Below are 15,459 nucleotides of genomic sequence, written 5' to 3'. Positions count from 1 at the left end.
CTCAGGGACATAAACTAGATGAACTGCTGAAAGGAACTCACTCAAATTCTCTAATTTATCCTAGGATAATTCTAGTTGCTAGAAATACTCTCACCTAGATTCGCCCCCTCCAAAAGCTTGCTATCTTCCTGCCTACCATCCTAGATGGGCTCTCAAATACTCACCAATCCAGAATTCTTTGCTCCTCAAGGCTGTACCCAGCAGGAAGCAAATAATTGCGGTAATTCTGGAGCTGGTTGGCATGGCAACTATCATGGACCCAGACATGAGACACACAAGGAATCCCACTGGCAAGGCACAGGAAATACTTCCGGGTTCGACAGTGCTGATCCGCAATTAGGAGACACTGGTAGGCTGTGTTACACTGGAAGAAAATAAACAACCAACGGGTATGATGACTTCTATAGAAAGCCCCTAAACAGCAGCCCTGAGTTGCAGAGAACAGATCTGAACACTTCCAAATACTACCCAAAATGGGGTTGAGCCTATCCTTCTGCCCAGCTCCTTCCTTTCTTAATGAAAGGCCCAAGTGACTTCCCTAGCCACTCTCCCTGCCTCAACTGCAGGTTTTTCTGGGGGCCTAAACCCTCAAGGACAAACCCAATCCCAGGTATTCAACCTTCCAGGCTGAAAATCAGCAACACTGTAACAGGGATTTCTATGAAACACAAATTTTAATCTGCTTGTCCCAGAAACAGAACCACGGCCTTTAACAAACAAGGGCTCTAACTTCTCTTCCTTACACACAAGTAAAAATTCTATTTCATGCAAAATCTTGTAGCAGTGTCCCAGTTCCTGAACTGTCTACCTGGTGTACCCAGCCTCCCCATCCCCTCCCTCTCAGGCTCTTCTCATCACTGCCCCTCCGGAAAGCTACACAAACTCCTCACCTGGGCTTCATTGAAGTCTTCAAGAATATAGCCAGCTCCTGCTCGAAGCTGGGATTCTGTATACTGCTTGTTGAAAGGAGGAATTTCTAAAAATTCTATGTAAAAAAAAAAGACAACCAAGATCATCATTACTACTTGGTTTCTTATTCGCTACTTTAAGCCTGCTTCTTACCGCCTCCTTTTACACTCCCCCCGCTATCTCCATAGCATTATATCCTAAAGACAGACAGATCAAGGGCTTTCCCATGGGTCAGAAAGAGCTCTGTCAGGAGGACTACAAAATGCTGCCAAAAGAAGGGACAAGAGCAGAAGGGGTGGGAAAGATGAGAAATGGGGTAGGTCCTAGACCTAAAAACACCAAAGGTTTCTGTACTGAGTCATGGGACTATTAACAGGGATGGGCACACAACCAGTTCCCGTGGTGAGGTATTCCAATTTGAGTAACCCTTACCATCAGGAAGCTGTCCCTTATGTCTACCCTCAATCTCTCCTGCAAACTAAGCACATTCATTTCTTCTAATTCTGCCTGCTTGTGGAGATGAAGAATAGCTGATTGCACTTCTTCTAACAAAGCCTCCAAATTCCCCCTTCATCAGCATTTTTACCCCCATACACTAAAACTTTGATGAACCAGAATGCTCAAAGTAGGGTTTCTAAAATGTAACTGATAAGTGAAGATTAGCCAGAAAAATCCTATTTCAACCTTTTCATTGAAAACTATCTACCTTTGATGATCTTGAAGTACCTCAGGACACTGAACATCAATGACTGCATTACAGTCTTGAGGGTGAAGCAGAAGTTATGAGAGATGAGGCTGAAGCTGTAATGACCCTAGGCAATTAGAAATTGCTTCTTTTGACCAAATATCTGCTCCTCTCATATATAAATAACACATTAAAAAAAGAAAAGGAAAAAAAGCAAGACATTAGAGATTTTGGTTAATTAGGATTTCTGAGAAATTAAGTTCTAATGAACTTATAACAAAAAACCCAACCAAATCCATAAGAGTTCAGTGCCAGGACCACTCCCCGTCCCCCTCATGCCCAGTGGTAAACGCTGGCAGAGCAGACCCCTTGCAGAGAGGCCAGCCCTGTGGTGCCCTCCCTGCCTGCTGGAGCTGCCCGGAAGTGCTCATGCCCCACGCTCAGGCCTCTACACCTCCGGGCAGGTCTGACTGGCCAGCCCATTCACCTTCATTGCTCTTTTCTTGACCAAGCATTCTCCATGTTCCTCTTAAAACGAGAGCTCAAACTGGAAACTCTAAATGGTTGTAAAAAACACAGAATATAGCAGGACTATTTCTCAGTCTTGTCATCACATCCTGTTGATCCATCTCAATATACCTTGTCACAATTTTCAGTACCAACACTCCACTGCTGAGTCACTGCCAAGGCCTCTCGTGGTCCTTTCGTTTTCCCAAGACTTCTATGGTATGTCTGCTTAATCCAGGTCTGTTTCTAGTCCTGACCTATTTAGATTTTAATCCCCAATTATATTTCCTTGCATCTGTGTAATCAAGTATTACCCCACCTAGGCAGTAGCAGTCCACTCCTCTACTTTTTCTCTTTTTGGATTTTTCTTTATTTGCAACTTGCAAGTGGCCCTGCCCCACCAGAGGCTAAAATGAACAGGTTTTTAATTCCATCATCTAAATCAAGGATGAAGGCACTACATGCACCCAACTCTACAGTCAAATCCCCATGGCTGATGGGTCATATGGTGTGCATCCCAACAATACCAGGTGCCACATTCTTAATTCATTAATAAACAGGTCTCATTAAATGGATTCAAATATTTTATGAGCTCCTGATCTAAAGTAGCATCTAAGAGATTCCCATTTATCTGCAAGTCATACCACACAGTTTCTTTAAAACGGTTAATATTCTGTTAGAAGATTGTTTAGTACAAATGTCTTTAGGCTTCTTGAGATTGAGGGGGACATTCAACGTGCCACAAATATCAAGGACTTTGGTACTGTTGGGCAATGTCCAATGATAAAGGAGCAACAACTATAACCACACTTTCCACAAGAAACCTGGAAATCAGGGCGTCTGGGTGGCTCAGTTGGTTAAGCGTCTGCCTCTGGCTCAGGTCATAATTCCAGGGTCCTGGGATTGAGCCCTGCATCAGGCTCCATGCTTAGCCCTGCCTCTCCCTCTGCCTGCTGCTCCCCCTATATATTCGTGCTCCCTATCAAATAAATAAAATCTTTAAAAAAAAAAAAAAGAAAAAAACAAAACTTGGAAATCTTTCTTAAAAAAAGTCCAATTTCCTCATTTAGACAAGCCCTACCTCCCCTCACTTTTGGTTACAAGGTTGGGATTAAAAACATTTGATAGATAGTAATGGAGGGAACTTTTAGGAGTTTATTAATCTCACACAGGGTCACAGATTTTTAAGGAACTGGACAGTCTGCGTCTCATACCAAAGCTGGCTTTCTTGACCATGCTGTACCAACCCACAAATAAAACATCTATAGAACTGCCTTATGAAGTCCTGGTCTAGGGAAGGGCTAGGAGTGTGTTGGAGAATGAGGAAGGTCCACGGTCTAGCAATACTGTAAAAGCAAAAGAGAACAAGACCACAGGGGCGTCTGGGTGGCACAGCGGTTAGGCGTCTGCCTTCAGCTCAGGGCGCGATCCCGGCATTATGGGATTGAGCCCCACATCGGGCTCTTCCACTATGAGCCTGCTTCTTCCTCTCCCACTCCCCCTGCTTGTGTTCCCTCTCTCGCTGGCTGTCTCTATCTCTGTCAAATAAATAAATAAAATCTTTTTAAAAAAAAGAAAAAGAAAAAAAAAGAAAAGACCACAAACACTGTTTTGATGCCACAACACATCTCGCACAATCCTCAAGGGACTCATTACGATCACAGTAAAACTACACTCCTGGCTAGGAAACGCTTCATATACCTTATCTCCTATGATACCTATCTCAATGCTGTCTGACAAAAAAGGCTGGGTACACACACAACCTTGAAACCCCACACATGCCACACCTGCTCCCACACCCTAGAGCCGCTCTACCGATGACTATTCACGCACCTTCCAAACAGCATACATAAATCCTAACTGCAACTCCCTGACCAACCTTCCTACGTCCCTGTACAGATCTCCACGTGGCTATGGCTGGTGAGATACAGTTCTGGTTAGTGAGCAGAGTCATCCACGCACCTGAAATGCCAACCATCACAGATCTGCACTGCTGCTCTTCTATGATAACCACGCTCCCTAATTCAATTCCCTCTCGCAAGATTCAGCTCTACCCCGCAGAACATCGTACTGATTCACAGAAACATCTGGATGCTGCTATGACTCAACGGTGTACATATTTGTAGCTGCCCATTTTCTCTCCTAGATCACACTCTTTAAAGACAGTTGAAACAATTTTTACCTCTCCCCACTGCCGCCTTCACTCAAACCCTAAGTAACAGACAATGGAGAAATGCAATATACAGATGTAGTTTAAGGTTGAAGAGAGGTACAAGAGTTGAAAAGGCTTAGAAGCTGTTTCTCTGTAATCACCCTGGGGCTCTGGGCACCCTACGTTCTCAATCTTATGCTCAGACCTCAGGAGACTGAACTTCAGCCCCCGCATGGGTTTTCTCTAGCAGTTGCCCCTAGAACACAGATGGGAAAGCGGCAGGGCACTCAGAAACCTGACGGATCTGGATGACTAGCAGGATAAAATGAACAGGGGTTCTAGTGCCAAGTCTACCATTATTGCAGACAAAAAGCAATTATTTAACCTCTCCGAGCTTGTTTGCTCATCTGTAAAGCAGACAATAAGCTCTGTCTCCCATCTGCCTCACAGGGTGGTTTTGAGGTGCCACCAAGAGGAATTTTAAGGAAACAATCTATAAATAATCAAGAAGCAGGCTCATTAATTTTCCCTAACCAAGATCCCAGATGCCAGCTGCACTGCTTCCTTTACAGGCTCATGAAGTGAATGGAAAGGAAGAAAGTGCCCAAGTGTCAGGGCCCCCAGGGCTTCCTAGGGACTTACCCTCTTCTTCCTCACTGCTTCCTGTAGGACCATCTGGCAGTTTGGAGCGGCTGGCCAACTTATCACTGGTTGTGGCCATGGTGAGAAGAAAGGCATAGCCCAAAAACAAGGTCTTGTTGAGGGGTAAAGGCCCTCTCTGCTCTTCCAGGGCCGAGGGTTCACCCATGTTGTCTCCACTCTCACAGGGGCTCACAAACTCTCCTGCCCCCACCGCACCTGGAAAGGACAGAGCGCAGTTACTAGAAGGATACAGACTACTGCCTGGGCAACACAGGATGGGTAGGCAATGTCCTGATCAACTTTTTTGAGCTACTGACCAAAGACCATTCCTATGGTCAACAACCTAGAACCCAATTTACAGTGCAGAAAAATCTGATGTATGTAAATTTTATAGTCATGATGATGTATATGTTATTTTCATAACGAAAATCAACTAGTATTGTTTTTATACAGCCAAACCAAGTACTTCTGAGATCATCTGAAGAAAGTGGTGGTTCTAATAAAAAAACAAAGCTTAGGTAAGAATGAAAAAATATTTGGAAATCTTCAGCCCACTTTCTCTGCCCAGCGCTCGGAATTCCCCAGGATATGTGAGACACTGAAACAGCCCTTAAAAACAGACAACAACAAAAAGCCCACTTTTTTCTATTACCAATGTCCCTGGCAGATACTCCCACCCTATCCCTGACCCTCACCAGAATGGTGCACAGAACGCTTGGTAATGAAGTGTTCTTACACATTGATGGAGCTCCATCAAACCAGCCTGCTGCAATTATCCCAGTTTCCAACCCTTGGGGGTGGGTAAGTGAACCAGCCAGCCCAGGACTCCCAGAACACCCATGCTGGGAGTGCCCCAATAAGTCCTCAAAAAGAAAACAAATACCTGATTTGGAGAAGCGGAATCATAGCCTCATTAGGAGGCTAAGATGACAGACAGGTCATGCCTCCCTAAAACAAAACCAGCAGGAGGAGAACAGTCTGATGTAGTATGCATAAGCCTGGACTTCAAGGTCAAATTGCCTGAGTGTGAATTCTGGATTACTAGGTCACCTCGGGAAAGTTAGCCCACTTTGCTGTGCCTCAGATTCTTCAACTGGAAAACAAATTCTAGCATCTACACCTCACAGGGATTACTTGAGGTAATACGTGTGAAGCACTCAGTTCCATGCCTCACATAACCTGAACTCACAACAGAAGTGTGAGACAGATACGGAGATGATACAACCCAAATACACAGGAAACAAAAGAAGTTCTGGTGCCAGGACAATGTAACTATCAATGAAGTCCTTCAGTTTGCTGGACTGAGAGGGCACCCTCAGGGCAGACACTGAGTGAGGACTTGACCCCCGTGTCTCTAGAACCCCAAAGGCTATGAATGGGTCATAGTAGAGACTCTGTAAACAGAGATGGATAAATTCCTGTTAATATGAAGCATGAGGGACTGGAAAGCAGTTATTGGGGAACAGTACGAGGAGGGGAGATGCACAGTGAGGTACTAGCTTTCAATAGGAAGTCTGGGAAAGCCAGAGGACCCTGAGTGCAAGAGGGGGGGAAGCAGAGCTTCCTGAAGTAGAAAATGGTGCCAGGTAAAGAAGAGATGTAAGACCAATTTCACCTATTTTGAATCTGCTTAAAATTCAGTACCACTTTCCATCTTAGAACCTACACAGAAGTCAATGAATGTTTCCAATCAGGACCTCGTGTCCTATATACCTGTGCTGGGAGATGCATAAAGGTGGATGCAGTAGGTGCAGTACTACCTGGGGCTTGTGCGGGACCCCATCTTTGTAGCCAGGATACAGAAGCCATCGCCACCTATCAGGCTCCATCTCTCCAGCAGCTAGCCCTGCATTCCACAGTGGTCCGAGGGAGGAGGTGGCAAAAGGGAGCACTCACCAGGTTTCACAGTGGCAGACTTCCGGCCTCGCTTGGCAGGGGACCGCTCCTCTTCAGAAGTTATCAGCTTTCTTTTGCCTGAGGGAACTCCCGAGGAGACACGGGGGCTTTCTGTGGTCTTGCGGGTAGGGGTTGTGCTGCTGCTGCTGGAGGCAGTGGGGGTGGCTGGGGAGCTGACATTGCTGCGCCTTTTCCGCTTCCCTTCCACCAAATTGTCTAGGACAGGATAAGCCAAAGGTTGGTCAACTCCCATGGTCTGAGGCCCTGGACTCCAGAAGCTGGGCAGAGCCTGAGTTAGAGACCACCACACCCTTTCCTCCACCTCCCCTGGGGGCGGGAAACCTCTTTCCAAGCCACCATCTTTTCTGTTTCAGCTTGGTCATGACTGAAATATGCCTGGCCCCCCTGCAGAATGGGGCGGGGCGGGGGGGGGGGTTCAGAAGAATCTGAGGATTTACTATCTGGTCGCAGGAAGGAAACAGAGATAGCGCCTCCAGAAAACGGCAGCTCATCAGCATCTCCTAAACCACAGGAGTAAGATTTAGGGAAAGCATGCTTCCCGCTCTAGAATTCACTCCTCCCACCACAAACAGAGCAGGGGCCCAGAGGCAGTTTCTCATGAAGCAAAGGTCTTACCCAAGCTGATATCTGCTGCCTTGGTGAGGGGTGTTACGGCCTCATATGGGCCAAGGCCATACTGCTCCCTCAGTCTGTTTCCTTGCTCCAAGGACAGGATGACGGCCATTCGCTTGTACCACTTCCTTTGGCCTTCTTTTTCAATGCTGTAGTACAGCTCTCCAGACTCCTTCCTATGCCCTTTCACCACTCCTGAGTGGGAACAACATAAGAGCAGCCTGCTGTTGTTTTAGGTTGTTCGGCATCCACTCACAATGGCTCTGCACAGTAGACTTGGGTCAGGGCATTAAGAGGTCCACAGTGGGCTGCACTCAGTACTTAAAGAAATTCCAGCTGTCAATCCCAGACACCACCACCACTTATAAATGTATGTAGCTACTACCCTGGGATTGGGACATGGAAAGCTTCTCAACAGAAGGAACCCTTCAGTTATAAAAGAACTTCCTAAAGCCAGCCTTTATGAGTTGTTAGTTCAGATATTTTTAAGTGAAACAACATGTGGTTTCTTAACAATCCCATTATAACTTACTAAACCTTTCCTTCTTGGTTTCTTTGGAGGCTGAGTGATAATTCTTGAGTTAAGTTGCAGGTGATAGATGATATCACTCAGAGAGCGCATGTGTCTGTGTGGCTAAATCAAAATACAGAGATAGAGGCACCGGGGTGGCTAAGCGTCTGCCTTCGGCTCAGGGCGTGATCCCGGCGTTCTGGGATCGAGCCCCACATCAGGCTCCTCTGCTAGGAGCCTGCTTCTTCCTCTCCCACTCCCCCTGCTTGTGTTCCCTCTCTCGCTGGCTGTCTCTCTCTGTCAAATAAATAAATAAAATCTTAAAAAAAATTTTTTTTTTAAATAAAAAAAAATAGAGCAAAGAAAGGAAAAAATAAATTCTGCCTCTCCTAATTTTCCCTATTATCTACTTCCTGCTGTGATTCAGAACCTAAAGATAAGGCCTCTAGGTTAGAAGGAACAATGTGGAGTAGAAAATGGATGAGGGCTAGAATTCAGAAGACCTGAGCCTGGGTCTAATTCTGGCACCACCAAGCAGTGTGATCTTGGGTAAAACCCATTCCCAAACCTATGAAAAAGATCATACTCCTTCCCTCTACCCATCAATAAACAATTTACACGCACATGTGCAATATATATGTGTGTGTATACACACACACACACCCCCACATATGTAAGATAAAAACAAGGCATTATCATGAACACCTTTTATTAGGGTCCATTTGTTTTTCATTAGCGTGCGCTTGAATGAAGGGCTAAAAGAAACCCAGAGCATATGCTGTGAAGGAAAGAAATGACATGAAAGCAGGCCTTGGTTCTCTCTTGTATCTACACCACACAATCACACCCTTTCCCCTTGCTTCATCTCCTGGCTTAAATCTCTAATAGCAAACTAAATCACAAAGACCCCCTTCAAAAGGACAAAGAAGCCCAAAGCAAAAATATACTTCACACTGATGAAGTTACTAGAACTAGAAGCAGTCTAACACTGACATGAGTAGACACCCTCAATAAATGAGACATCGACTCCCCACCCCTTGATGCCATAATTCACCCTGGATATAGACTGTCTCTTTGTTTTAGAAGGATCTCCAAGATAAGCTTTACACCTGAAAAAGAAGAATGATTACATTTGATACAACTATGATAAGCCACAGGTCACAAAAGACCTACATCCACGTGCTACTAACTACCCAGAGCTGGAGGGTGGAGTTTAACAATGAAACAGAGGGGCAGACAACAACTACTCAGGGGTCCACATCACAACAAAGTCTGAAGAGACTTCATCGGAGGCACTGTTGCCCATTACATCCCAATCCATGTTCCAAACAATCTCCAGAAATGATGTTTTTAAATGACAAAACTCAACACAAACGTTTATGTCCAAATTAGCTCACAGAAAAGAGGCAATCTATTCAAAGAACTGGCACATGAAACAGTCATAACAGATACAAATCTCTCACCATCACCATTATAGGGAACTGGCTACTTAAAAAAAAAAAAAAAAGGAACCGTTTTTCAAACCAGACAGTAAATGGTAGGTATGTAGGCACAAAAACACAGTACTAACAACTTCTTCCTAAGCAAAAATATCTCAATATATCTGCCACACTCACTAGATTCCCAGCAAGGCAAGTACTAAATGTTAAGTCTCAATGGTGAAAGGGAAAAACACTAACTTTACAGTGGACAAACCTGGCAAACACTTGAACCAAGGGATAAAGGTTAATGGGACCAGTGATGTCCTGTGGATATCACGGCCTCTCTCCCCCATTTGATTTAACAAGAAGGGCTCTTCACCTCCACAGCATTCTTTTCAAAACCCTTAACTCTGATCTAATCAAACAAAACACGAGATGAACCCAAAGTGAGGGACGTTCTACAAAACACTCAACCAGTATACCCCTCAAAACAAAAAAAAGGTCATGAAAAACAAGAAAAGATTCAGAAAATGTCACAGATCAAAGAAGATCGAAGGACACCTGAGGGCTAATGGACTGGATCCTGGAACAGAAAAAGGACATATAAAAGCTGGTGAAATCCAAATAAAGTCTGGAATTTAGTTAGTAAGGAGTCAAGGTTAGTTTCTTAGTTGTGACAAATGTATCATACTAATGGAAGATGTTACAAACAGGGAAAGCTGGGAAGCACGGTGAGGGGTGGACAGGAACTCCCTATGCTATTCCAATATTCTGTACTTTGCACAGTACTCTGTATTTTCTGTAAATATATTATACCAAAGTAGTTCATTCAAAAATAAGAAACCAAAGGAAAACAAAAAAGCCAGTGTGAGAGTAACCAGTGTAGTAGGAATGGAATTTCCAGCTCTGGAGACCCCCGCAGAGCAGTTAGGCTGAAGCGAGTGCTCTTGGTAATAACTGGAGAGAAGACTGGCCCAGGCACAGCAAATCTCTTACAGACTCCACTCCCTTCATTACCTGCACTGAAATACTCATCCTCGGAGAGGGCTGTCACTTCCGTATCCAGTGGGATGGGGTCACACAGCAGAATGTCTTTGCCCAAAACATCACACTCGTACCCATCATCAAAGAGCAATTTATACTTCCCAGCTCCGACATCACGAGTGATTTTCCCAGAGTAAAAATAGCCATTGGACGACCACTTGGCTACAACACGGAGCCCTACAAAGCTATTCCCTGGAGAGGAGGCATCTAAGCCATCAGAAGGACCAGCAGCAGCCTGGAAAGGAATCTCTGGAGAGTCACTTCGACGCAAAGCACCAGCACCCACGTCTGCTCGCCTGGTGGAGTCCGGCACTCGGGGCACAATACGGGTGAAGGATTTATCATCTGGTGACATGCTGGGTGAAATGTCCTCTATGCCCAAAGGGCCAGGAACAGCTGTTTCTCTAAAGAGAGATAAGAGATAGGAGGCAGCAGTTAGAATTAAGAAAAGTACTTATCTACCAGGTTTCCCATTCCTTTGTCCATGGGTCTTCCTCAGCCCGTTCTCGGAGGACCCCATCACAGGCATAAGCCTGCCCTACCCACTCCCCAGTCAGTGCATACCCCTCATGTCCCTCCTGACACCCCACATACTCTCTATTCCCCTCTCTTCTCTCTACTCCCTTTTTTTCTGAACAAGTCATAGACTAAGTGTATCTCACACTACCCGGGTACCTGGTTCCAGTGGTCCGAGAAGGCGGGCGGCCCCTTCGCCCGCGCCCACGAGGCGTGACTGGAGCCTTCCCTCCCTGTCTGATGCCAAGGCCTGCATCACCATCCTCCTCACACACTGGCGCCCCTGTCTGACTGACCCCTTTTCTAGGACTAGAGAATGAAGACAGGTTAGTCTGACAGCACCTGCTACTGGATCCTTTCTTCACAGTCTCCCCATGGCCCTAAACTACATGCCAGGCCGACATGTGCTAGACCTCCAGGGCAGCAGGAAGCTGGTCTGCACACCCACCACCAAAAATATCAGCCAGGGAGTGGGAGTGTCGGATAAGAAGTAAAGGACATCCTCCTCTATGCAAGTCTGCTCCCTCCTGTGACAAAGCCTCCTACTGCTGCCCTCAAAACCAGCACACCCATTTCTGCCCTACCTTCTCTTCTACTTCAGGTTCTAGACACCTGCAGAGGATAACGAAAAGCTAGGAATGTGTCAAGTTGGGGTCACTACCCTTTTTGTACTCCCAACCAAAACACTTGTAGGCTACATAAAATGGGGATGGCAGCAGCATATGCCAGCATTCCCAAAGTCCCCGCACCTGTTTTTCTACATTTTCTTAGAAGTCCAGCTCCCACAGAGCTCCACCCTACCTCCCATGCAAACCAAATAGGAGAGAACAAAAGGGGAGGAAGAGGAGTTGAGTTATCCTAGTTGGGAGGATGGGGGGATTTCCCATGACTCCCTTTTTCCTGTGATATTAAAATGTCAGCAACCCTGCCCCTGCTGTAGCTCGCTCACTCTGGAGACCCTGTCTGCACCTCAGTTTTCCTGGGCCTCCTCGGGAGCTGGGCAAGGCAAAATCTGCGGGTTCTGTCCCGCTGGTTTTCCCTTTGAGTGGTCCGGCTCCTCTCCCTGAGCTGCCACTGCTGTGCATGGCTGAGAGACTTGTCCCACTTGACGTGCGATGTAAGCTGGACGCCTTGGAGGAGAAGGAGCTGATATCCCCCAGGTCACCTGAGGAGCCCCCAGTCTGTGAAGGGGAAACTTCGGTTTCACATTCCTGACACTCTACAATTGGCTCTTCAGTCTCCTGCAAGAAAGAAATGGAAACAAAAGCTAAAAGAAGCCACAATGACATCAAGCTAATGTGGAGGTTGAAAAATCCTAGAGATGGATGGAAATTTCAATTCAGAAAGGTAGGAATCAGGAGACTTTCTGGAATAATGGAAATGTTCTATATCGTGCTCTGAGTAGTGGTTATATACCATTAATTGTGAAAAGCCACCGAACTGAACATTCGAGACATGAGCATTCTATAGGGAATATATTATTATAACTTAAATAAAAAATAAATAAATGTGGTACTGGGTTGGAAAGAAAGAGACCACTATTATAAGCTAATAAGTTAAAGTATTTTTTTACTCGACAAGTTCACAACCTTTGGCTACCGAGAAAACAGTGAGGATTCTAATCCAGACAACAGAGGCAATTTTCTGTCTAGGAGAAGAAAGGTAAGGAGGAAGGAAGGTTAGATGAGGAAAATGAGTGGTTAGGAGCCCTTCTGGGTTTTTGTTCAGTGGTGGATAAAATTACATGTTTTTTGAAATTATTTATATTACTTTTCCATATATGATAAAGGAAATAGAAAATTATAGGCAAAAATAGGCTAAAAATGGTGTTACTGTTTAGAAAAATGAAAACCAAAAAGGTAATAAAACATATAAGGTTGCAGTATCACAGAAGACAGGAATGTCAAACTGACTTTATCTCATATGCTTACTTTGATGGTCTGGTAACTGGAGCTCAGTTTTAAGCAGCCTTTGGGGGCTAATTCCCAGGCTTATCGTCAATGTCCTCTCTGGGCACATGACTGAGAATTACAGCCCAGGTGCTACACATTTGCCTACTGCTCTAGACTGCTCATGCATTACTGTGCAAATCATCAGAGAAGATACAGAGACACGTAAGACACACTCTCCCCCCTCAGAGTTTACAGCCTCTCTGGGCATACAGTATGCAATGCATGCACATTTAAATAATGCTATAAGAAAATTAAATGATTATTTTTGACCACTCCTTTCTTGAAAATCTCTCCCGCGGAATCTACAAAGTCACTTTTACTTTCATTCCACCTCTCTGGCTACTTCTATATGTGCTTGTTTTGGAGTTCCTCTTTCTTGGTCTGATTCTTTAGAAATAGTATTTCACAGGACTGTTCTCGTTCCTTTTCTCACTCTACCGTGCTTTCCCTGGCCAGTCTTACCAGACTCATCCCTGCCTGTCTACCAACAACACAACGATGACTCAGCTCCAAACTCACAGATGCAAATACCTAAGAAACTCTTCCCTTTGGATGTAGTACTAAGGACACCTGAAACTTAACCCATCCAAACACAATGTCCTCCTCTCTCCCATTTCCTTGCCTTCAGTGAATGAATTCTGGATATGCCCAGTGCATCTCACATCCCCTAATCTGACCTTTCCCACATACAAATCTGAGCACATCATGCTTTTCTCCAAAATTCTTTCAAGGCTCTTCATCACACCAAAGATAAAAACCTAAACTCTTCTCTAGGGTATACAAACAAAGCCCTTATGCTGTGGGCCTTTACCAACCCCAATGGCATCCTCTACCATTCCCTACCCTACTGCTGGTGTCATATTGAGCTTCTAAATATTCACTAAGCATATCGCGCTATCTACATATTTACATAACACTTCATTCGGCCTGTAACTTCCTTCTCCCCCACCCCTCAATGTCATCTGCCACATTTTTGAGCGTTACATCTTCTGCGAAGTCTTTAGCCACCTTCAGGTAAGCTGGTAGGTTCTGGGAGTCCCGTCTTTCTAACACATCTTTCCACCCTCTACAGCAGCAACCAACAAGTTTTGGATTTGTTGCATGCCAAGTATAACCTCTAAGAGAATAGGAGTCTTTTTTTTTTTTTTTCTTCATAGTCCCAGGGCCTGCCACGGTGCTAGGAACACAGTAGAAAAGAAGCTGCTGGTAAATAAACGAATAAAATTTCTGAAAGATAACCACCAAAGGATACTAGATATGAGGGAAGTTAAGTTCTCAGAATCCTCTGACCTCGACCTTCACACTCCTTCACACATCCTTTTTGCTGCCTACCAACTACCAACTAGACTGTTCATGCCTGTGTGCTCTTTACTTTCTGTCTCTGTCTGTCCCTTTACTCACCAAGCTTTCTATATGGAATACCCTTCCCCCTTATCTCCCAACATCTAAAACCTTCAGTGTCCAACTCACGTACTTGCAAGACCTCATCCAGAAAGACTTTATCAAAATTCCCTTCAAATGAGCTTCTTCCTCATCAAACCATATGCGTCACACATCACTTCTTGCATACATCATTTTCACTCTTGAAAGGGAGCATAATGTAGTGGTTAAGAATGCAGGCTCTGGGTCTAGACTCACCGGGACGAGTTCTAGTTCCTCTGTTTATTAGCTATGTAACCTAAAGTAGGTTATTTTAACTTGCTATGCCTCCATTTCTTCATCTAGAAAATGGGATAATAGCATCTACTTCACAGCTTAGCTGTGAGGATTAAGTAAGTTAAATCACTTAAAGTCCTTACAATAGTGCCTGGCATATAATTAGTACTCTAAAAATGTTAGCTGCTATTATTACTGTAATTATGGCAGCATTTCCCAAACTATGTTCCACAGGAGTATAATAAGTACTATCTTAAAAAATGTTCAATTGTCAAATAAGTTTGGTAACTTCTGTATTAAACAAAACAGACATCTTTAATAAAGGACATCTTAGAGCCTTTAATGTAATATACACTGTGCATTTTCACGGGGGATGGGAGGTATTACAGCATTTGGTGTTTCTCAAACTCTGACCATGGAACATTTTTTTCCCCTCAGAGTATCTAAAAGACCTGCTGTTTCCAGAAATACACTTTAGAAAAACACCACATCGGATGCCTGAGAGGCTCAGGAGGTTAAGTGTCTGCCTGGGGCTCGGGTCATGATCCGGGGGTTCTGGGATCGAGCCCTGCATCAGGCTCTCTGCTCCGCGGAGGAGTCTGCTTCTCCCTCTCCCTCTGCCTGCCGCTTGTGTTCTAATAAATAAATAAAATGTTTAAAAAAAAAACAAAAAACAACCAGAAAGCACCATATTAAAAAAAAAACAGAAAGCAACATATCAAATAATAAGTAATATGTCAGAGTATAACATTTTAGATTACAACAGTTACAAAAGCTGTTCATGAAAGCAAATTGTTTTTTTTTTAAAGATTTTATTTATTTATTTGACAAAGAGACGGCCAGAGGGAGAGGGAACACAAGCAGGGGGAGTGGGAGAGGAAGAAGCAGGCTCATAGCGGAGGAGCCTGATGTGGGGCTCGATCCCATAACGTCGG

General features: G+C 44.6%; 1 protein-coding gene across 3 annotated transcripts in view; it reads right to left on the bottom strand.

Annotated features, from left to right (window-relative positions):
• The window catches only part of TP53BP1 (tumor protein p53 binding protein 1), a 68,438-nt gene that overhangs the window by 1,218 nt on the left and 51,761 nt on the right, over positions 1–15,459 (bottom strand). For 2 of the 3 annotated variants that reach the window (XM_011227436.3, XM_034661049.1), the window contains 8 exons: positions 11,886–12,157; positions 11,076–11,225; positions 10,374–10,804; positions 7,428–7,619; positions 6,792–7,007; positions 4,896–5,111; positions 891–985; positions 165–364 (listed from right to left, as the gene is read on the bottom strand). In XM_011227436.3, the coding sequence (XP_011225738.1) occupies positions 165–364; positions 891–985; positions 4,896–5,111; positions 6,792–7,007; positions 7,428–7,619; positions 10,374–10,804; positions 11,076–11,225; positions 11,886–12,157 (1,772 nt within the window). The remainder of the gene's footprint in view (positions 1–164; positions 365–890; positions 986–4,895; positions 5,112–6,791; positions 7,008–7,427; positions 7,620–10,373; positions 10,805–11,075; positions 11,226–11,885; positions 12,158–15,459) is intronic. The other variant, XM_011227443.3, reaches the window with a different exon arrangement.

This window comes from Ailuropoda melanoleuca, chromosome 5 (genome assembly GCF_002007445.2).
Source record: "Ailuropoda melanoleuca isolate Jingjing chromosome 5, ASM200744v2, whole genome shotgun sequence".
NCBI classification, from domain to species: Eukaryota; Metazoa; Chordata; class Mammalia; order Carnivora; family Ursidae; genus Ailuropoda; species Ailuropoda melanoleuca.
This window is presented reverse-complemented; position numbering and strand designations above follow the sequence as displayed.